The 21,836-nt window shown below is 30.5% G+C and overlaps 7 protein-coding genes across 7 annotated transcripts, besides 2 other annotated features; 4 read left to right on the top strand and 3 right to left on the bottom strand.

Moving 5' to 3' along the window:
• Positions 1–2: 2 nt before the first annotated feature.
• TVAGG3_0204290 (galactose-binding domain-like family) lies at positions 3–550 on the bottom strand (the record flags this gene model as incomplete). The annotated part of the gene is made up of 1 exon (XM_001315414.1): positions 23–550. The coding sequence occupies one exon, from the start codon at positions 548–550 to the stop codon at positions 23–25; it is 528 nt and encodes a 175-aa protein (XP_001315449.1).
• Positions 551–618: 68 nt separating this feature from the next.
• Positions 619–1,707: a mobile genetic element.
• Positions 1,708–1,948: 241 nt separating this feature from the next.
• TVAGG3_0204270 (uncharacterized protein) lies at positions 1,949–2,652 on the top strand (the record flags this gene model as incomplete). The annotated part of the gene is made up of 1 exon (XM_001315413.2): positions 1,949–2,599. The coding sequence occupies one exon, from the start codon at positions 1,949–1,951 to the stop codon at positions 2,597–2,599; it is 651 nt and encodes a 216-aa protein (XP_001315448.1).
• Positions 2,653–2,682: 30 nt separating this feature from the next.
• On the bottom strand, positions 2,683–3,342 carry TVAGG3_0204260 (uncharacterized protein; the record flags this gene model as incomplete). The annotated part of the gene is made up of 1 exon (XM_001315412.1): positions 2,683–3,342. One exon carries the CDS (start codon positions 3,340–3,342, stop codon positions 2,683–2,685), a length of 660 nt encoding a protein of 219 aa, XP_001315447.1.
• Positions 3,343–5,752: 2,410 nt separating this feature from the next.
• On the top strand, positions 5,753–8,884 carry TVAGG3_0204250 (antigen BSP-related family; the record flags this gene model as incomplete). The annotated part of the gene is made up of 1 exon (XM_001315411.1): positions 6,110–8,836. The coding sequence occupies one exon, from the start codon at positions 6,110–6,112 to the stop codon at positions 8,834–8,836; it is 2,727 nt and encodes a 908-aa protein (XP_001315446.1).
• A 496-nt stretch (positions 8,885–9,380) lies between these two features.
• Positions 9,381–10,167, top strand: TVAGG3_0204240 (uncharacterized protein; the record flags this gene model as incomplete). The annotated part of the gene is made up of 1 exon (XM_001315410.2): positions 9,454–10,119. One exon carries the CDS (start codon positions 9,454–9,456, stop codon positions 10,117–10,119), a length of 666 nt encoding a protein of 221 aa, XP_001315445.1.
• Positions 10,168–11,051: 884 nt separating this feature from the next.
• Positions 11,052–11,787: a mobile genetic element.
• Positions 11,788–13,128: 1,341 nt separating this feature from the next.
• TVAGG3_0204220 (ankyrin repeat-containing family) lies at positions 13,129–17,568 on the bottom strand (the record flags this gene model as incomplete). Its single annotated transcript, XM_001315409.1, has 1 exon — positions 13,295–17,557. The coding sequence occupies one exon, from the start codon at positions 17,555–17,557 to the stop codon at positions 13,295–13,297; it is 4,263 nt and encodes a 1,420-aa protein (XP_001315444.1).
• A 956-nt stretch (positions 17,569–18,524) lies between these two features.
• Positions 18,525–21,836, top strand: TVAGG3_0204210 (coagulation factor 5/8 C-terminal domain-containing protein family; the record flags this gene model as incomplete). Its single annotated transcript, XM_001315408.1, has 1 exon — positions 18,525–21,836. The coding sequence occupies one exon, from the start codon at positions 18,525–18,527 to the stop codon at positions 21,834–21,836; it is 3,312 nt and encodes a 1,103-aa protein (XP_001315443.1).

Below are 21,836 nucleotides of genomic sequence, written 5' to 3'. Positions count from 1 at the left end.
TTGTGAAATTTTGTAAGAATTTTTATACGAGTTTGACATTGCCGTTTTTGGAGATATGGCCAATGATACTGACATCGTCGTCATCGTCGTGGTATGAAACAAAATCATCGGAAACACCGTTGTCATCAATGACATCGCCATAAAGTTCAAATCGGTTAAGAGCAATGCATGGAGGATCACCCGGACATGCTTCGTTCTGGATGACTTCAACATATTTAGCACTGTACGTTTTGTCAAGTTTGTATGTCTTCTCGTTGCATCGACGCATATCTTCGTCTTTCATTCGATGAACTTCTGTCCACGTTTTATTATCATCTGATATCATAAGAGACCACGAATACAAGCAACAATGGAAGCATCTCAAATCATCATCTTCGCAACAACAAAGTGCATAACAGCAACCACATCGAACGAAATAACTGTTAAAATTGAATCTTTTGTTTTTCAGAGAAAATCTGATATATGGATGCTCATCATAATTTCGGCCACAATTGGAACACCAGTCGTATCGCTTGTTCCATGGATATATAGCATATTCTGGTTTCGTCATTTGCATTGAGCCATTAATGTCTTGTTTTGAGGAACCACTAACGTCAATGAGAACTATTTTATCATTAAGGGTCCACTGTAAAAATTGAAAGTCTCTCAAAATTGAGAGGCGATTTGCAAATAATCGTTATCGTCTTTTTTCGAAAATCCACTTTTCCTAGTGTTCTGATTAATATTTTGTGAATGTAACAATGAAGTATATGTTTTAATAAGATGATAATATATTCTATCACTTCAAATCACATAAAAATTGCAAAATCAGCGAGTTTTATAAGAACATGATTTTTTCCTATTTTTTTTGCTTCTGGATGCGTGTTTTGAAAAATAGATATTTTCGAATTTTGATTTGATTATAAGTATGAATTTTATATTAGGAATTTTTTGACCTATTTCCAATCATTAATTCCTAAGTTTTTCTAGGAATTAAATTGAGAAGAAATTAGGAAATTCGCTTTAATGCCATTACATACTAATATTGTGATGCATGTAGTTTATATTTAAAGAGGCTAATGTCGGAATATCGTGCATTTTATAACAAATTCAAAGAATTGACAATTGGATAGCACAAATTTAATTCTCCAGACAAAGTATTATTGTTTATATATTCAAAACATTATCCTTAGTTTTGAAATGTTGGCAAAAAATTTTCGTGTTATTTTTTGTGTTTCAGCATAAATTATGTATTTACTTATGAAAGATAAGCATTTTATTCATTATCATAAAGATATACCATAACAAATTGATAACATTTAAAAAAAAGTATATTTTAGTGGGTATTATTCTGGCCAATGCCCATTTTTAAACGATTTAATATTGACCATATCAATAGCCGACTCAATGTAAAAATTTAGATATTATTTTTTTCATTATTCAAACTTTGATAAATTTTAGTATAATAAATGATTTTGTTTCGTGTATGATACAGAAATGAAAAGCTTAATTAATATCATTTTGCATTTTTTCAAGAATGTTAGAGTACATCTACATTAAAAAATCGGATTTGAATTGCGATACTGCATCAAATTGTTGCACATCTGATAAGGATCTCAAAAGAGTAAAGTTAATTTTTTTGTGTTTTTTAAGTTTTTAAAAAAAAAACACCATCTTGAGCAATATTTTTGGGATGACGATAGGCCTTATTTGGCCTTACAATGGACCCTTAAATACTTTTTGGAATATTCCATTTTCGCTATTTGCGGATGTAAACAAATAGAAAATCATTTTGTGTCAAAAAGTGACTTTAAACAATTTCAAACAAAACATTTGTTTCTGAGCTTGAAAATGTCAAAATAAAGCGTCACAATATCTCGAATACTTTCTTCGATGCTGTTTCTCCACGATATTGCCATTTTAAGATGAGATTTATTATTAAATTTACATTTACATCATATGATTTTGAATGAGATTTAGAGAATACTATTATGATGGTAAGTCATACACATACTACAATCATAGTTGGTATGAACTTGTGTTTGAACATAACTATTCATCTACCAGCAAATGCTTTAGTAGTAAAAAAGATGCACTTAACATCAACGAAAACGGCAAATATTCCATATTATATGATCTAAACTCAACAAAATATCTAATGAAAGACAAATATCGATATTTCATTCTTGATTATCCAAATCTTAATAAAATTAACTCTTGGCGTCAACGAAATTCTCCAACCGTTGAAAAAGAGAAACTTAATGTAATGGAAGCCTTAGGTTTTGAAAGATATGTGACCGAGTTACCAATGGAAGGTTGGGGAGGTCTCGTATTAAGCCAATTAAATCTTAATAGATCCTTATTAGATGGCCTTCCAGGGATTAGCCATTGGCAATATGCTGTTGCAATGATTTGTGTAGAAGGTAATAGATACGTAGAAATGGGATATCCTGCATCATTCAACGAAGAATTACAAATCGAGGTAATTACTGATAGAATTCGATTATGGGCTGCCAGAGGTAAAGTTTTCCCTACTATTCCACATTCTTGTGTGATTAACTATAATTTATTTCGATTTCAAACCATCATAACTTTGTTTATGTTACTTCCAGAAACATAAGTTTAAACTTTTTATTATATTGTAAGGGTAAAACAAAAATTTTAAATAAATATGAATTTGTTTGTGAAATTTTGTAAGAATTTTTATACGAGTTTGACATTGCCGTTTTTGGAGATATGGCCAATGATACTGACATCGTCGTCATCGTCGTGGTATGAAACAAAATCATCGGAAACACCGTTGTCATCAATGACATCGCCATAAAGTTCAAATCGGTTAAGAGCAATGCATGGAGGATCACCCGGACATGCTTCGTTCTGGATGACTTCAACATATTTAGCACTGTACGTTTTATCGAGTTTGTATGTCTTCTCGTTGCATCGACGCATTTCTTCGTCTTTCATTCGATGAACTTCTGTCCACGTTTTATTATCATCTGATATTCGCAATGACCATGAATATAGGCAACAGTAGAAACAGCCGATATTTTCATCTTCACAACAACATTTGTGATGATAACAACAGCCACAACGAACAAAATAACTATTGAATTTAAACTTCTTATTTTTCAATGAGAACCTGATATATGGATGCTCATCATAATTTCGGCCACAATTGGAACACCAGTCGTATCGCTTGTTCCAGGGATATATTGCATATTCAGGCTTTGTCATTTGCATTGAGCCATTAATGTCTTGTTTTGAGGAACCACCGACATCTATTAAAATTATTTTATCATTAAATACTTTTTGGAATATTCCATTTTCGCAATCGGCAATTGAATTCAAGAAAAACAAAAACATTTTAAAAAGTGACAAAATTCAGAAATTGAAGTTGCAATAAAAATTTCAACATCAAAATGTTGTGAAATTAAAAATTCATATAAGAATAAATACGAGAGTGAACTTCAAGGTTTAGTTTCATCTCATTTATTGAATATCTATCCAGATTTATAAACCGAACGAACAAAATGGCTTTGGATTTTTTTTTAATTTTATCTTCTTTCTATCTCTTAGAAATCTGAAAAAGAAATGGATGAAATCATTAATATAAGACAAAATATATTAATATGAGAGCAGGAAAACGAACATTTTAACAAACACTTGTTATCATTGATTTTGTTAATATCAGATATTTTGGTGACATAAAAATCAACTTTTTGCAAACCAAAATATTTTTCACCAGGATCACAACTTGTTCCTAGATCATTCTGCTCTTCTTCGATCTTGAACATTCGATATGTAGATTCCCTCACATTATATGTCGCCCATTTTTGGAGATAGTCAGCAGGAGTATTAGTAGTAATATGAACAATCTCTTCCCAATTTATTCCATCATTACTTCCTTTCAAATAATGTCTCTTCAAAGTACAACAAATAGAAGAAGTAGAATAAATTCTATACCCTGTTATCGTCATTGATTTCGAATTCATTCCAAAAATCAGCCAACCATACTCATTTAACTTTGAATGCCACATACAATCAGGATTATTATAAATCAGGCAATATGGAGAACCAGGAATTTTGTACCCATCGCATGATGGAGTGGGGCCATTATACAAAGGAGATGATGTAACATTGAAAATATCTCTAAGTTCAAGGTTTGAATAGTTTTGTTGATATGTTTCAAAAATATAACTCATTAAATTTCAAAATCCGTGTAAATTCTCAAAATGAAAGGAGAAATTGTTTAAAAATGATTGGCTATTATTAAAGATACTAAAATCTTACATTGTTTGATACAAGCTTGGGTATTTTCTGAAAACATATATTCTAAATATGACACTTTTGTATTCTTTTCAATTTTATGATACTTTTGCATTTTTTATTCCATTTAAATGGAACTCTATGTAAATTAATAATGACTTTATTTAGAACTTTTCTAAAAGAATATCGTAACAATTTTACTTAAGATTACAAATACAATACTGATTTCTCAAATTCAATAATTTTTTCCCCTCCAAATTCAGCCCAAAATTCGTATGAAATATTTGCACATCATCAAGTGCTTTCAGAATTAAATGTGAAATTATGTATTTTATAATGATAGCTTTTCAATTTTCTGACACTCTTTCATAAAAGGGAATACTGGCACAAAATGGTAAAAAAAAGAGGTGTAACATGCTCCTTAAGGGTGGACTTACGTCCGTATTACCCAATCTGTCAGAAATTTGAATTAAAATTACATGGGTGTAAATACACTTTTTTTTATTTTGTGAAAGAAATGTTTGAAATCAAAATGAATAGAATAGAAATTTTAAGCCGAGATATAATCAAACAGGATTTCATTTCTTTCAATATGTTGTTTCCAATCAGCTCAGAATATTTTACTGTAAAAAAATCGACTTTGAGAAGACCAAAATATCTGTATGGGGTGCATAACGATTCTTCTGAAGTTCCTAGTTCACTTTGTTCTTCTTCTATTTTATACATCTTATATGAAGATACCATAGTGTTATAGACAACCCAATGTCCAAGGTTATCATCAGGAGTATTTGATGTAATATGGACAATTTCTGTCCATTCAACTCCATTATTACTTCCTTTAAGTAAATGATTCTTTAATCTGCAGCAATCGGTTGGAAATATTCTATATCCAGTTATTGTTATTTTTTCAGGGAAATCAAATATTAACCAGCCATATTCATTTGGCTTAGAATGCCACATACAATCAGGATCTTTATATATTAAACAATAAGGAGAAGCAAGTCGTAAATCATTACATGTAATAGGATAATCATATATTGAAGAAGAAGTAACATTAAAAATATTTTTAAGATCTTCATTGCTGTGTTTCTGCTGATATGTTTCAAAAATATAACTCATATCAAGGAGCTATTGTTTTTTCTTAAAAAAATGAAATAATTATAATTGCCGAAAATTTGACTAGTTTCCTTGCCTACAAGATTGTCTTCATGTGCTAAGAGAAGAAAAATACTTATTATCCGATTTTGTTTGCTCAGTTTAAAAAATCTAAATTTTATAAATTTTGTTAAAGAGACTTATCATATGGAAGCCACTAAGGTGCAAAATGAGGAAGAAATTAAGTTTATATTAGATAATGTCTCGTAATAAAGCTGAGTCAGAGAGGTCGAATTGTTTTTGTAATTTGTCACTTTTATAAAAAAGCAATAAATTGAAAAATCAATGAATGAATAAATATATGAATAATTTAATAATCCAAATTTTTTGATAAATTTTCAATCCAAATTTAATTGTTTTCGCGGTGTTGTTCAGAAGCTACATATTTGCAGCTTTATTAAATAGGCCGCTATATTTAGCACGTGAACCTTCCATTGATGGCACAAAACTTACAATAACCCTTCAAGAAGACTTAGATGACGAAAGCAAAATGAGTTATCTCATTGCCATCAAAAATATTGATACATTAGCATTGGAAGGTTATGATTTAACCAAAATAAGTACCTATAACTACTTCAAAAATGTTTATACTTTTATTTTCGATGCAAAATTTATTACGAGTTTACCAGATAATCTATTTCTGGGGTCTTCAAACATTAAGAAAGTCGAAATACATGATGGTGTCGTATCAATTGGCAAAAATTGTTTCATGAATTCAAGTATTACCGAAATAAATCTCGAAAATGTAGAAGTTATCGATGCAAATGCATTCTACAGATGCTTTAAATTGCAAAAAGTACATTTATTAAGACTTTCTTCAGTGTCAGATTATATTTTTGCCAATTCTGCCCTGAGATCAATAGTTATTGGTGATTCGTTGTTTGAAATCGGTAAATACTTTGCAGCTTACTGCTTCTCTCTCGAATCTGTCACAATTGGAGCTAACGTTCAAATTGTGAACGATGGAGCTTTTGATTCATGCATAAACTTAACATATTTTGAATTACAATCTATTACTACTATAGGCCAATATGCTTTTCAAGGCACAGGCCTTCCTACATTAGAATTAACAGATAAAATCGTCAGAATAGGTAATTATGCCTTTTCTCAATCGAGTATTACGAAAATTGTCTTTAATCCGAATATTACGTCATGTTTATTAGGTAAATATTGCTTTTATCGTTGTCAAAGAATCAGATTTATCTCAATCCCTTCAAATTACATCCTTGGCGACTATTTATTGTCAGAATGCATGAACCTAGAGTCCATAGAACTCGGCAATCCCATTGTTCCTATTTATTTTGCAGCCGGGTGCATATCATTGAAAAAATTTATTTGTGAAAACCTTACACGTGTCAGACAATATAGTTTTAGCATGTGCGGAAACCTAACGTCCATAAATCTTTCAAAAGTTGTCCAAATTGAAAAATCAAGTTTTGAATATTGCGTCAGCCTTGTTGTTTCCGAGTGGCCAAAGGTCAGGGCCATGGTAATTTTGGGTAATAACGCGTTCCAATACTGTAAATCCCTAAAAATTACCGAAATTCCTCCGAATTACAACATTTTCAACGGTTTATTCCTTGGTTGTTCGTCCATTGAAGAAGTCAATGTAGAAGTATCGAGTTTGCAACAGTATCTGTTCATGGCGTGCACCAGTCTTAAGAGAGTTAATTGTTCTCAAGTAACTTTCATTATAAATAATTGTTTCTCGTATTGTACATCATTAGAAGAAGTATATTTCGCAAATTTGACAATTATCCGACCATATTCATTTTTGAATGCTGGACCGATTAAATTCATGGAAATTCCTCCAAAAGCAGCTCTTTATCAAGATTCATTTAGAAACTCGGGAATAAAGGTCGTGAAAATGCTTGATCAGCCCTATTTCTATGGTATGCCGTTCTTAAATTGCACGAACCTCGAAAAAATAATTCTTGGACCAACATGGACTTATTTTGAAGCGTTTAGATTTACAAATTGTACAAAATTGTCAACAATTGAAATAATAGAAAATACAAATTTGACAACTTATAATAATATGTTGTTTAACACGCAAAAAACTATACTTTATTATTTCTTTGATCAAACAGAAAACTTAGAATTACAAATACCTTCAACGGTTATAAATATAAGACCAAATGCGTTTATTAATGCAAGAAATTTACAAAAAGTGACAATTTCTAATTATGTTGCTTTTTCTGATTTTTCATTTAATGGCTGTTTATCATTAGAAAAGTTTGTTTATGAAACAACTTCTACACCTGATTTCAATCCTGATACAATGTATGATTTTATTTTTGACATCAATTTATCATCAAATATGTTTTCTAATTGCAAAAATCTGAAAGAAGTTGAAATATCTGCAGATATTTTATCAATTGGATCATATTGTTTCGCCAATTGCTCTGAACTGAAAACAATAGATTTCCCAGAATCATGTAGAATGTGTGGTGAAGGTTGTTTCTGTAATTGTTCGAAATTGAACAAAATTAATTTTACTCAATTTTGTCACATTTCTGATTTTTGTTTCATGGGATGTACTGAATTGAGTAAAATAGAGTTATCTGAGACAATTGTTGTTATTGGACAGTCAGCTTTCCAAGAGACTGCTATAAAGAACTTCGATGTTCCGGATTCAACAATAGAAATCGGAAATTTATGTTTCAAAAATTGTCAAAAATTGAAAAAAGTGGTTTTAGGGGCTGGAATCACTTCACTTCCTGGTCTTGACAAAGATGGCAAATATATTGGGTTGTTCTATGGCTCATCGATTAAAACGTTGATGATTCCGAATACAACAGTTGATATTTCACCATGTGCATTTGTAAATTGCAGAAATATCAATTTGAAATTCATATCTAAAGAACATCCTTTGTATAGAATTGAAGGACAAGCTTTGATAGATAAATCAAGTTCCACATTGATAACAACATTTGGAGAATTACCAAGGGTTTACGAGATACCTGATACTGTTACAACATTAGGTTCTTATTCAATCAATCCTTATATTGAACCTGTTTTCGTAAATGGAAACAAAGTTTTCGATGCAGGAAATGGTTCTCCAGTGATTTTGATACCAAAAAGTGTCAAAATTATAAACAAAGATTCATTCTATGGAAATACTTATATGTACACAATCTGCTATGATGGAGATTACGTGCAAAGCAATGAATTGGACAATGATTTGGCACAGAACTTTTATGTTAAAGATAATTACGGAAGTCCAAAAATTTTCGGTGCAGATGCGAAAGTTGAGAAATGCAACAAATATATTCCTGACCAACTGAGATACAGATTTATCTCTGGATGGTCAATTTATGAAATAGTTTTGTTGGTGATTTCAATTGTTTTGTTCTTGGCATTGGTTGGAATCCTCATCGCAATTTTAGTTGTTTATTGCAAGAAACGCAAAATGAAGAATGAAGGAATGGAGTGAATCTTTTAGATTATTTTTTGTTATTATTTATTTTATTTTGATATATTTATATTAAACTATTTGTATAATTTTTTTCAAATCAATAATTATTATCCTTACCACTTTCTGACATTCTATGGTATAAAGTTATTATATGATTAGACAGGAAGAGGTTATTATAAATCCATATACGCCATATTGTATAGCTGTTACACTTTTATTTCATTATAATTATATAGTTTAATACCATTAATGCATTTAATTAGCGTTTTTCTAAAACACTTTCTTTATAATTGTAGTTTTCAAGAAATGACTTTATTTGAATCCTTCCCATCATTAGTTTGATTTCTCGGAGGATTACATATTAAATAAAGCTTATATACACATTAACGATTATCTTATTTTACCAATGTAATCATCTCAAATCTCTCAACTTATTAGAATTTGAAGTGATAAAATAAAAAAAACGAGCTTATGCTTTAATCCAAGCAAATAATGTAATTTGGTATGCCATTCCGATGCGTGTTTCCAAAGGTGACTAGAGGTTGAAAGAAATATACCAAATATGAAATTGAAGTTTGGAGTATGATTACCACAAAAGTGACTGTCAGTTTTTCGATTTCGTAAATTTTCATTTCATGATGAACTTGTTTTTGCTCTGCGAAGACATTTTAACCGAATCAAACTCAATCCTTCGCCAAAGCTATAAATATGGCATGGTCGAGTATTCAACCAGTGGCTCTGCTTCACAAAGGATAAACGGAACAATTCAATTGACTAAACCAGAATACGCATTCGACCAAGTTGAAAAGAAATATGATTGGTGCTCCAATTGTGGACGCCATTCTAAGGATCTTCCATGGATTACTTTCAGTATTAAAAACTCAAAAATGCATATCAACGGCTACTTCCTTAAAGCAGGATGCTGTGGTGACAAAGATGTTACAGAATGCTGCTGCATTGACGAAACTTATTACTGCTGCTTCTGCTGCCTTTACAGCTGGAGTTTGCAGATTTCGAACGACAACATCACCTGGAAGACAGTTCATAAGGTTGAAAAGGACTACGATATGAAAATCGGAAAAGAGAAGGTCTACAAGTTCAGTGAGGCTCATACAGCGAAATACGTCAGATTAATTCAAGATGAAGCCTGCCCAGGAGAACCTCCATGCATCGCCCTCAACAAGATTGAATTAATCGGAACAATTGACGGAAATCCATACGTTGACGATCTTTCCGACCAATTCGGAAGCGATGAAGACGATGTGAGCATCATTGGCCACATTGCAAAGAACAAAGTATAATACTCTATAACTCTTATTATTTTATATATAAATATCAATTTTTCATCATTTAATTTTTTTTTGTTTTTTAATGCCAGCCAGCTACTCTACCTGGATGAGGATAAAGAAGAAGTGAGTATTTGACTTTGAACTTTACTAAGCTCAAAAAATCATATTTTGGAAAGCATTATTTCGAATAATTATTAATAACTAGCAGATAAATGACCAACTATTACCGTCTAATAATGCTTGGATCAAAGATAAATTTGCCAAAGTAAACTTCTTTGAGAATATCATATATTAGTTTATGTTATTTTTCATATATCTATAAATGATGTAAGTTGGAGAATCAGATGACATCTTTTTGGAATGATTTATCATGTTTTCAACAATTATGATATAAAAAACTTCATTATTTATTAAATTTAAGTTCTCTGAACTTGGATCAACAAATTAACAATTGTTTCCAGAGAATGAATCGACGACATCGATAAATATGAATAAACCTTTGTGATTTAGTATTTCTTCTGCAAAAATATCAAATTCGAAACATATGCAGGATATTGTATTTACACAGATCATTTTTTTCTCAATTTTGAATTGATCCAACAATTAGCCAAACAATTGTCAAAATCATTTATAAATAAAATGCAAGAGGACTTTGACCCATCAATTAATACCAATACGATAACCAATTTTTATATTTTTAAGGGAGTGCGGTACATTTTAGGAAAAATGACATTTTAACTTTACAAAGTTTACATTTGTAAAATGGCAATACCAAAAAAAAGTTTGGCGCCAAATCGCAAAAGTGTCATAATCTCATGGTGGACCACAGCTGGTGTCGCCGCCGACTATCTACTTGCTGGGATGCTACGCAGCCTTTGATCTGGCCAATCATAGTGCTGCTCCATCCACATCAGCAAGTGATTTCGGCTGGAGATCTCCAATGGGTCTTCCATGAGGTTTCTGCAAGCCAGAAGCACAATATCTATGCAGCCTAGCTGCTAAGATAGCGTAGCTAGGCTGCGTAATTGTTGTGCTTCTGGCGATATTACTTATATGTTATTGCTCTCATGGACTACAGTACTACTCCCTGAACCCTTGAGGGTCAGGGATGTAAGTTCACTCGAAATGGGCAATGTTCATTACGAAATCTCTCATTCGATGAGAGACTTCGTAATGAGCATTGCCTTAAAGTACTCTTACTACTCTTTCCTAGTTCCCAAAAGGCCTAGGATTCTGTAATTAATCGAATAGGACAGAGTTTTTCCGAAGTCTCTCATTTGATGAGAGGCTTCGGAAGAACTCTGTCCTAATGTAGTGTACTTATAGTCTCTGACAATTTATGTGTCAGAGAATGTACTTTTACTCGAATAGAGCAGAGTTTTTCCGAAGTCTCTCATTTGATGAGAGGCCTCGGAAGAACTCTGCCCTAGTGTAATGTAGTTGTGGTACTTGTCCCACAAAGAGCGAGAGAATATGTCTGTAATTTGTTTATGCTGAAGTTTTCTGAATTTCTCCCAAATGAGGAAGGAAATCCAGATAACTTCAGCATAAGTTAATGTGGATGCGGTTCTCTAGCTCTTTGTCGGCCAGAGAACGAATAAAAAGTTTTTGTTGTGAGTAGGCTCGATGCATGCCTACGCACTGCAAATATACGTTAATTTTTACTTCTTATGAGAAAATTATAAAAGAAGAAATTTCGAAACATATTTGCTTGTAATACTGTTCTTATAATCAACAAATGGTAAAATATGATTGCAGCACCCGATGTTATCTTTCTTTTCCGTTAAGATTTAAAATTGTGTCTTATAATTTTTTTCCTAAATTGTTTTAGATTGATTTGTAGCTATCTTTACAGTATTCTACGAACGAAGTAAATAACATTCATGATTTTGGCCGTGGAAAATATATTAAAATAATTCAAATAAAATTTTCCATATTCAAATTGATTCAAATTTGAACGATCGACGCTATTAATCGTAACAGCTCAAAAATATAAATTACGATGATACTGTGGGATTTGCCTGTCGATAGCAGTAAATTGTATTTTATGACGACCTTAATTTCAGAACCAAATAAAATCTATTAGATTCAATTGGTTCTTGTTCCATTGAAATTTTTTGTGATGGTTGTCAAAAAAATATTTCCTTTATGACTCGAAAATTGTGTGAAATGTGAAACATCGATTTGATTATTTATCATTAATTCCTACAATAATTGGTATTTAATTGTCAATTGTTGAATTTGTCCTGTCAATTCCGAATCAATAATTTCATTATATCTGTGGAAAGGCCTACTTGTTGATGAATTATGCTGAACTATCGACATTTTGATCCTAATTTTGATGTTTTTCTATTTCTGCTAAGTTTTTAAACAATGATTAATTAGAATTTGTGTGTTTTGTAAAAAATAACACTATAAGATATATATTCTATGAGTGTGTTCAGTGAAAATAGTGGAATTTCTTGAATAAATGGAATATTATTGGTCTTTATTGTGGAATATTCCGAAAAGTGCCATAAACATTCCACAATTTATTTTCGATAATTTTTCATAAATATATCTTACACAACATCTCCTACCATATTTCATCAAAAATTTTATAATTATTGGAATTTTTTAAAAAATGGACTTTGATTTCAATTGTGAACGATGGAGAATCAATTGAAAAACAATTTCAATTAAAATGATGTCATGCTCAAAAAATATTCCAATAAGTTAACAGTTCTAATTTTTTGGAATCATTTACTTTTGAATAAAATTGACAATTATAGAAATTTCAAATGAAGAATTGATGAATATCGAATTGCATTCATCGACAAATCAAAAAATTCTACCTAAATCTTCACTATTAGTTTCATATTAAAATGGAAAAGTATATATAACAAAAATGAAAGTTACAATGCGCTGTTAAACAACTTCAAGGAGCAAATTATAATTTATGTCTAAATTGTGTTAATTCGTCTCCATGAAAATAATATCATATGACTACGCTATATAACATGCCCAAATGAAAGAAAAATGAAGAATGGCACTATTGAATGTCATATTACTTAAGATATAACATGTAGTGGATGTAAATTATATCATATTTTTATGAATGTGAATGATTGTAAACATTTACTTCAAAAATACAAAATGGGAAATTCCCTTATCATAACTTAATATTTTAGCATTTTGGAGATTATTCTCAAAAACATTCATCACCATACATTTCATCTCCATCATCGTCCGAAAATTCGTATATAAAAGGGACATCATCCATAATTATTATCTCTTCATTTTTAGGCTTTGTAGATTTATGCGGAAGCTCCTTTTTTCTTTCATCATTATATGTTGTTTTATTGGGTTTCCGCTGTGGTGCAAAAAACTTATTATTTGTGGAATTTTGCTTATTCGTTTTTTTGCGCATTTTTGGTCTCATTGTAACCAAAAAGTCTTCAATTTCATTAAATCCTAAATCTCTGCATTTTCCCATAAGATTTGTTATGCTCTTGTTTGATTTTTTATCCATTGCTCCTTTTTCAAACAATAGTTTAACAATCTCGAGAATTGATTCTTCTTTGAGTTTGTACTTCGCTGACTCGAGAGCGTTTAAAACCAACAAATTTCCATAACCGGACTGAATTGTTAAGTTCGCTCCTTTTTCAATGAAATAAGAAACAATATCAACTCTTCCAATTCTCAATGCATAAAAAATTGGAGTTCTAAAATTCTCAATTACTTGTTCTTTCTTTTCAGTTTCTTTCTGCCTTTGATTAGGCTTTTTACCATATTTTCCATCAACTTGTTTCTTTGGTGTTGGAAAGTATTTGTAATTGATATCTGCACCATTTTCAATCAAAATTTTCATGATTTCGAAATTCTTATTGATAATATTTGTTTTTCTTGTAATATCATTTTCATCAGCAAGTTCTTTCACAGCTTTCATTGAGTTGGAAATTGCAAACATAAGAGGTGTTTTACCATTTTTGGCCTTTATATTGACATCTATTCCATATTTAACAAGTTTTTTAATGATTTCTGAATCAGCTGATTTATCAATTGCATACATCAAACAATTTCTACCTAATTTATCAACAGCATTGAAATCTATACCTAAATTCTTAAAGAATGTAGCAAACTTCTTTGTCATGAATTCATAAACATAAAACATGAAAGGTTTTTCATCTTCATTGCGGAAAATCGTTTTATTTTCTAGACTTTTTTGCTGTTTGGATTCGAAAATTTTCTTTCTCGCTTGGTACAGTTTATAAACAAGATCTTTGTCTTTTATCCTCATTGCTTCAGCAAAGAATGAATAAACACTTAGGTGGTATTTGTTAATCGAAACATCTAGAAAGTAATCAATGATTGTAATATTTTTCATATATATTGCATATCTGAACAATTCAATGAAGTTTTCTGGCGGATAATTGAATTTATTCAAATATTTGACTTCATCACTAAAATCATATGTTATTGAATCATAAATGATCTGATAAGTATCAATCTTGAAATTGTAACTTTTAAGGAATGATAGCAGATCTGTATCTTTTGTTTCAATTGCATAAATATATGCAGCATTCATTGGTTCATTTTTATCTGGAGTTATCTTGAGATAATTACTTTGGTTTCTTTCCAATTTGCATTTGTTTGTAATCATTAATTTATAATATTCTTCTTTGTTCATTTTGATTGCATGGAATATAATTGGATATAAATTAAAATGATCATCCATCGAAACTCCTTTCTTTATCAAGAATTCAAACAACTTTATTGGAATTGATTTTTCAATAGCAATCAATAAAATTGGTTTTCCAGATTCATCACGAATACCTTTGTTTTCAATATGCTCTAACATAAATTCTAATAATTCAATATATGTTTCATCATATTTCGTTGTTGTTTCAACATATTTAATTAATTCCTTTTTGAGTGAAGCTTCAATTGCTTCGAATTTTTCAGCTAAAATCTTTAGAAATCTAAGATTTTTCGATTTAAATGCAAAATTAAATAAGTCATTCTTGAAAAATGAAGTTTCAATATGGTTTTGAACAATATAATCGAAAAAGATTGAAAGTCCTTCATCATGTGAATCAGGAATCTGGAAAAGACTTGCTATTTTCTCTTCATATTTCACACCGAAATCATTGAAACAACCATTGTCAACAAGAAATCCAATGATATCTTTGTTCTTAATTTTGATTGCATGATGTAATGCTTTCTTTCCATTTTTATCACTTTGATGAAATTCAAGACCATGATCAATGAATAACTTGATTAATTCAACTGATACATTCTTCTTTATCAAATAGAAGATGATATCTTGATTATCATATTGTGTTGTATTTGGATTTACACCATTTTCTAATAGAAGTTTAATGACATCAGAATTGATGTATTTAAGTGCGTAATAAAGTGGATATTTTCCCTCTTTATCATTCATATTAACTAAGTCATGATTTTTGTTGATAAGTTTCTCAATGATTTCTCTACTCAATTTGTTATCAATCGCCAAAATAAGTGGAGATTTTCCATTTCCATCAACTACTGAAAGATCAATGTATTTTTCTAATGCCAAACCAATTTTACTGTTGCATTTTGTGATGATATAATGTATTAAATATATGTTTTGTGGTTCGAAATAAGAATTCAAATCTAAACCTTTGCTTACCAAATATTTCGTGATTTCTGGATTCTTTGAATTAAATGCAAAAAATGAAACTGGTTTCTTACTGAATGTTCCATTGATTTCAAATCCTCTTTCAACTAAGAATTTGCATAATTCGAGAGATTGTGATTCAATACCATATAAAATAGGTAGTTTCTTTTGTTGATAATCTGTTTTTACACCTTTTTCAACAACAAGTTTAATGATTTCATAATCTAATGATTCTAATGCATTTGTGAATATTCTTTCGGGTAATTTGCATTCTTTTTCAAGTAATAGTTTAACAACATCTCTTTGTTTTTGTTCAATTGCATGAACAATTGCTGTTTTATTACGAAATTGTTTCTCAAAATCAGCATTTTTGTTGATTAGCAAAATTGAAAATTTGCCTTGCAAGTTTTGAATTGAATGAATCAAAATAGGCATTTTTTCTTTGTTCAATGCATTGACATCTGCTCCTTTTTCAATTAATAAACTGAAGATATCGAAATCCTTTGCAACAAATAAACCATTTGTACCACTTTTATCAACTTGATTCAGATTTGCTTTTTTATCCAATAGACTTTTGACAATTTTAATATTTCCACTTTCGAGTGCATAATAAAGAGGAAATCTCCCATTTTGATCTGAAACAAAAACAGACATATTCTTGGAAAGGAAGTAATTGACAATTGTTTCTGCATTCTTTTCAATTGCATAAATTAATATTGGTTTCTTCAATGAATTTTTAACTTTTAAACCTTTCTTTTCAAGTAATTTTATCATTTTCATGGAATTCATGTCAACGCAAGCAGTAAAAGGACAAACATCATTAACAACAAGATTTACATCACTTCCTTTACTTATTAATAAATTAACAAGATCAACATCATCTTTCTTTATTGCTGCAATTAAAGGAGTTTCATTTTCTTCATTGGCAGAATTCAAATCAATTCTTTTGTTTAAAATATAATCAATCATTTCTTTTTCTTCTGTTTTGATGTATTTTATCAATAGATTTACTGGTATTTTTAGGTCGGTTTTTTCTAAAATAAAATCCGATAATTCGAAAAAGTGACTGTCAAAAATCAATTCAAAAATGCTATCGTCGACAAAATTGTTGTTTACGCAATAGCAGAATGCTTGTATATTAAAAGATTCTAAACATTGTTTCGCGTCAATTTTTTGAGGATATTTTTGTAAAATGTAATCGGAAATTTTGTTTTGGTTTACTTCGATACTGAAAGGTAAGTATTGCTTAAAGCTGTAGCCATCGTTTTCGATTCTTTTAATTACATCGATGTTCCCTGATAAAATTGCGTTTTCCCTTTCTTTGTCTCCGAAATCTGAAATGAAGGAAATTATTTGTTGATTGTCATCGATTTCAGAAGCAATTTTTAAAATAGAACTGCTTTCATCATCCTCTACTTTGAATGGGAAGTCGATATCTGCTGCAATTTCCTTTAGTTTTTCAAAATCTTTTGCTGTTATTGCTTCAATGGCTTTGTTTTTCTTTTCGAGTATTTGTTCTGAGGAATTTTCTTTTGGTTTCTGTGCTATTTCTAATGGTTTAACATCATTAAGGTTTTCTTGAATAATTTTGTCGAAATTAGGTTTTCGATGCTCTATTATAGTTGATGCACGCTCTAATACTGTTCGTAGGATTGGTGGTTTATGTTTATTTTGAGAAATTTCAGTAATAAGATTGGAAATATTTTGAATATCATCTTCTTTTAATGATGAACACCATACATTATTACAAAACTCTGCTATTTTCAACAAATTAGTAGGAATTTCTGTCATTGTAATCGGATATTCCATTTGGTCGCAATATTTATTTCAAAAAAAAAAATTATGCCAATATTTGACTAATTAGACACCAAGAATGCTATATTTAATATAATCTAAAACTTTTGCCATAATATAATTTCCTCATTCAAAATAATAAAAATCCCGTCTTATCGAATAAGATGCTTCCAACGAAAACTAAAAGTACTTCCTACTTAGATAGGTATATAAAAACATAGTTCTTCCATGTTTTAATGAAAATTGAATATTTTAATCTCATGAAATTTTCATCAAATGGTTCTAGATATATTAAACTCACATAGTCATTTGGTTGGCGTAAAAATTTATAATTTCATCTTTTATATTGCCATAAGCAAAGTATACCTTGGATTATTTTGTTTGTTTGAAAAAACTTAGCTATTTTTTCTGTAACCACTATTTGTGGTTTTGCTTTACATGTGTAAGTATCAATGATGTTCAATATATCAAATGAAGCTGTGTTCATTGATTTAGTGTCTGGAGGCTGGCCACCGCAGGCCTTTTCATTATGGAATTATTTAGTTTGGCCTAGATATTTAGAAAACTTATTGCTTCAAAACAAAATTCATTTAAATTGATTGAATGAAATATCGATCATTTTAAAGAAAATTGAAGTCAAATATTTAATTGAACTAGACTTCATACATAATTTTATATTATTTTCGGATGACATTTTTGATCTGAGAGCAATTATCGAAAATAAATTTAAAATCTCTCCATTTTTTGCATCTAGAATGAAGATATCAACCTATTTCATTTTCGCATCATTATAGGTTATTGTTGATTATCAATTTCATTTGAATATCATTGTAACTCGTATGCGAAATCAATTCAAAGTTCTATCAATTTTTGAGAGAAGAGTAGTTTTGGATCTGAAATGATATAATCCCAATTTATCTTATTAATGCATATTTCACTAAAAAATAGAAAATACCATTGCTATGAAAAGATCTTCAGATTAATGTTAAGTTTCTTCCTTTTTTGTGGAGTATTTTCAAATGATATCATAATAGCAGAAAAAGGCAAAGGAGGATACAAGATAATGTTCCCAGCAAATCCTCCAACCACCGAAAAAGGAGTATATTGGAAGCAGGCCGCAATTGAAATAAGAGATGGCATTCAAAAAATCACGGGAGAAAGGCTCACTATAGTTACTGATGAAACCACTGATACTAAAAACTTAATTTTGGTAGGACCTACTAAATTATCACCACAAACCACCGTTAAACAGGTAGATTCAGAGTCTGATTTCTTTGAAATAAAATTTGTAGATGGTAATCTTGTTATACTCGGAAATAGAAGAGGAATCGTTGCTGGAGCTTTCGAATTACTTGAAAAATTCGGCGGAGTGAGATATTATTCAAGTTGGATGTATGTTTACCCACCATCAGATACATTTAAAGTCCCAGAAAATGTAAATATTCAATCACAAGTACATTTTGTTCATCGCGAAATATTTGCAACAGATTTCGAACTAAACTATGACTATTGTGCAAGATCTCGAATGAATACTGCTAATTGCCTTGCTTACTACTACGGAGGCGCCACTTCAGAGTACTATGGAGGTGAATCTTTCAAAGCTCTCATGCAAGACAATGATTATCCAGTTTCCAAGTACCCAGAACGCTTTGCTTTACTACCAGATGGAAGGAGATCGCAATATGCTCCATGTTTATCAAACGATTTAACATTCCAAATTTTCATGAAGAAAATCAATGCAGATTTAGACAAAAGCGAAGTTTATCTTATTGATGTAAGCCAATTTGATACTGGTGATTACTGCCACTGTAACGATTGTAAAGAAAAAATGAAGAAATACGGTGACAGATTTTCAGGAGTGAATTTAGAGTTCATAAACAAAATTGCAACAGCTCTTGAAAAGACACATCCAAAGGTATTGATCAGAACATTCGCATGGGACTATACTCGTAAAGCTCCGAAGAATATCAAAGCTCATAAGAACGTAATCATCAGATTTGCAGCAATTGATATTGATTACGGACATCCATTCGAAGGAAACTATACATGGTTGAACAAAGATTACATGAATGATATTAAGGAATGGTCAGAAATTGCTTCAAGGTTCTATGTATGGGATTACACAACTAACTTTGATCAAATCATGAGTTTCCATCCTAATTATCATGTTATTGCTCCTAATATCAAAACATATGCAAAATATGGATTCAGAGGAATGTATTCAGAAGACACAAACTGGGCTTATATTAATCTATCAAACAATGAACCTGTTTTCAAGAGATACCACAATGATATGGTAGAATACAGAGGTTACATGACAATGAAATTATTATGGGATCCAAATCAAAACAGTGATTATCTTGAAGATGACTTTTTATATGGTTATTATGGTCCAAGTGCTGCTCCTTATGTAAAACAGATTCTTAATGAAACAAAAGATCTGATGCTCAATGATTTCCCAAAGAATTCAATGAGAACATATCATAAGGAAATGCCTGATTTCATTCCTGAAGAATTTATTGATCACATCAAAAGATTATGGGATATGGCAATAAAAGCAAGTAAAAATGATGCTGAAATTGATCCAAGATATATTTATAATGTGAAAATGTCTCAATTATCATCTCTTTATGTCCAATACGTAAGGAACTTGCGAAGAGAAAAGAAGCCACAAGTTATAAATGGAAGAGTAACAAGTGGATGTAATGTGAAAGCTGTTTATGCAGCAAAAACAATCCTTGAAAGATGTCCTGGACAAAAGATATTAAATGAGACATCAAAGGGTGTTTGCGCACTTTCTCTCAAAGGAGAATGGGAAAACAACATCAGGGCTGATCTAAAGAGTATCGTTGAAGGTGATGTTGCCCAAACAATTAAGAGTGGACAAATAACAGCTGTTTCGGCAGAAAAAGCTTATTTCTATGGAAAAGTTATATCTCTCAAGAAAGGAAATACTGAATTCCTGAATTCTGAAGAAGGAATTTACTTTAACTATATATTGGAATGCAAATACATTCATTCACAAGTTCCATTAGGCTATGTTTTGCAATCTAAAACTGATACAATAACAGTTTACAAGATTGAAGAAGTCAAATCAACAACAACAAGAACTTACACTGTAACTAATGATGGTTTGAAAGTTGATATCAATTACAAGAGAAAAGATTCTGGTCCTACAATGAGACCTTTGTTTATGATAACTCTTGATTTAGGTTTCGAAAGATTTATTAGTTACAAAGTTAGAAATGGAAATTGGAAATCATATGAATTACAAGATAACATGGAATTCGATCATGTTGGAGCAACAATAAACAAGAATACAAAGATATCAATATGTAATCCTGTAACAAAGAAAGGAATTGTTATTAATTGTCCAAGTAACTTCGAATCATTTGTTATTCATGTTAACAGAACTTCTCAAAAAGTAAGAGTTTCTTTTGTTGGTGAATACATTGCTCCTCCAAAGGATTATAATATTAATCATAACTTCGTCATTCTTCCTTATGATCAAATCCCAGATGCACCTGTTTTCCAAGGAAATAATGTTAAAAGCACTCGTGATCCAAAGATTAAATATGGATATGCAAAAGGAGATAAAATTGTTTTGCCTGATTTCATGTGGAATTACGTTAATCAAAATTGGAGAACTAGTGTCAGTGATAGCGAATCTCCAACAGGAATGAGTATGAAATTGACACAATCTAATGAGCCTCAGATTCTGTATTATGCTGCACATGAATGGCCATGGTATTTCCTTAGAGATGGTAATTACACAGCCTCAATGAATGTGAAATGTGTGAATGTCAATAATAATAAATCTTTGGCTGGCTTCTATGGTTTCGTCCATGATACTGAAATCGAATACACGATAGTTTATGGAAAACCATCTGATTTCAAAGAGAACACATACAGAGAAATCAAGTTAATTAATCCATTCCTTAGACCAGAAACTCATTTCATTATATCAAACAAATATGGTGGATGCAAGTTTTTGCATTTAAGTCAACTAACTCTCACAGTTATTGATCCTCCAATAGATCATGTTTTAAGAACATGGCCAGAAGTAGAACTTGAAAAGATGGAGAAGCCAAAAGAAGAAGATTATAATCAAACAGATGACAAATCAGAAGAAGGAAAATCCGGATCGAAGAAATGGATTGCAGGTGTAGTTATTGGTGTAATTTTAGTTATTGCTGTTATTGCAATTGTTGTTTTTATTATTTTGAAGAAGAGGAAAGAAAATGAAGACGATCCGAGTGAAAAAGATGAACTACAAATGAGTGTTATTGTATAG

The sequence above is a fragment of the Trichomonas vaginalis genome, chromosome IV (genome assembly GCF_026262505.1).
Source record: "Trichomonas vaginalis G3 chromosome IV, whole genome shotgun sequence".
Taxonomy (NCBI): Eukaryota; Parabasalia; order Trichomonadida; family Trichomonadidae; genus Trichomonas; species Trichomonas vaginalis.
Note: the sequence above shows the minus strand (reverse complement) of the source record. Positions and strands in the feature narration are given on the sequence as shown.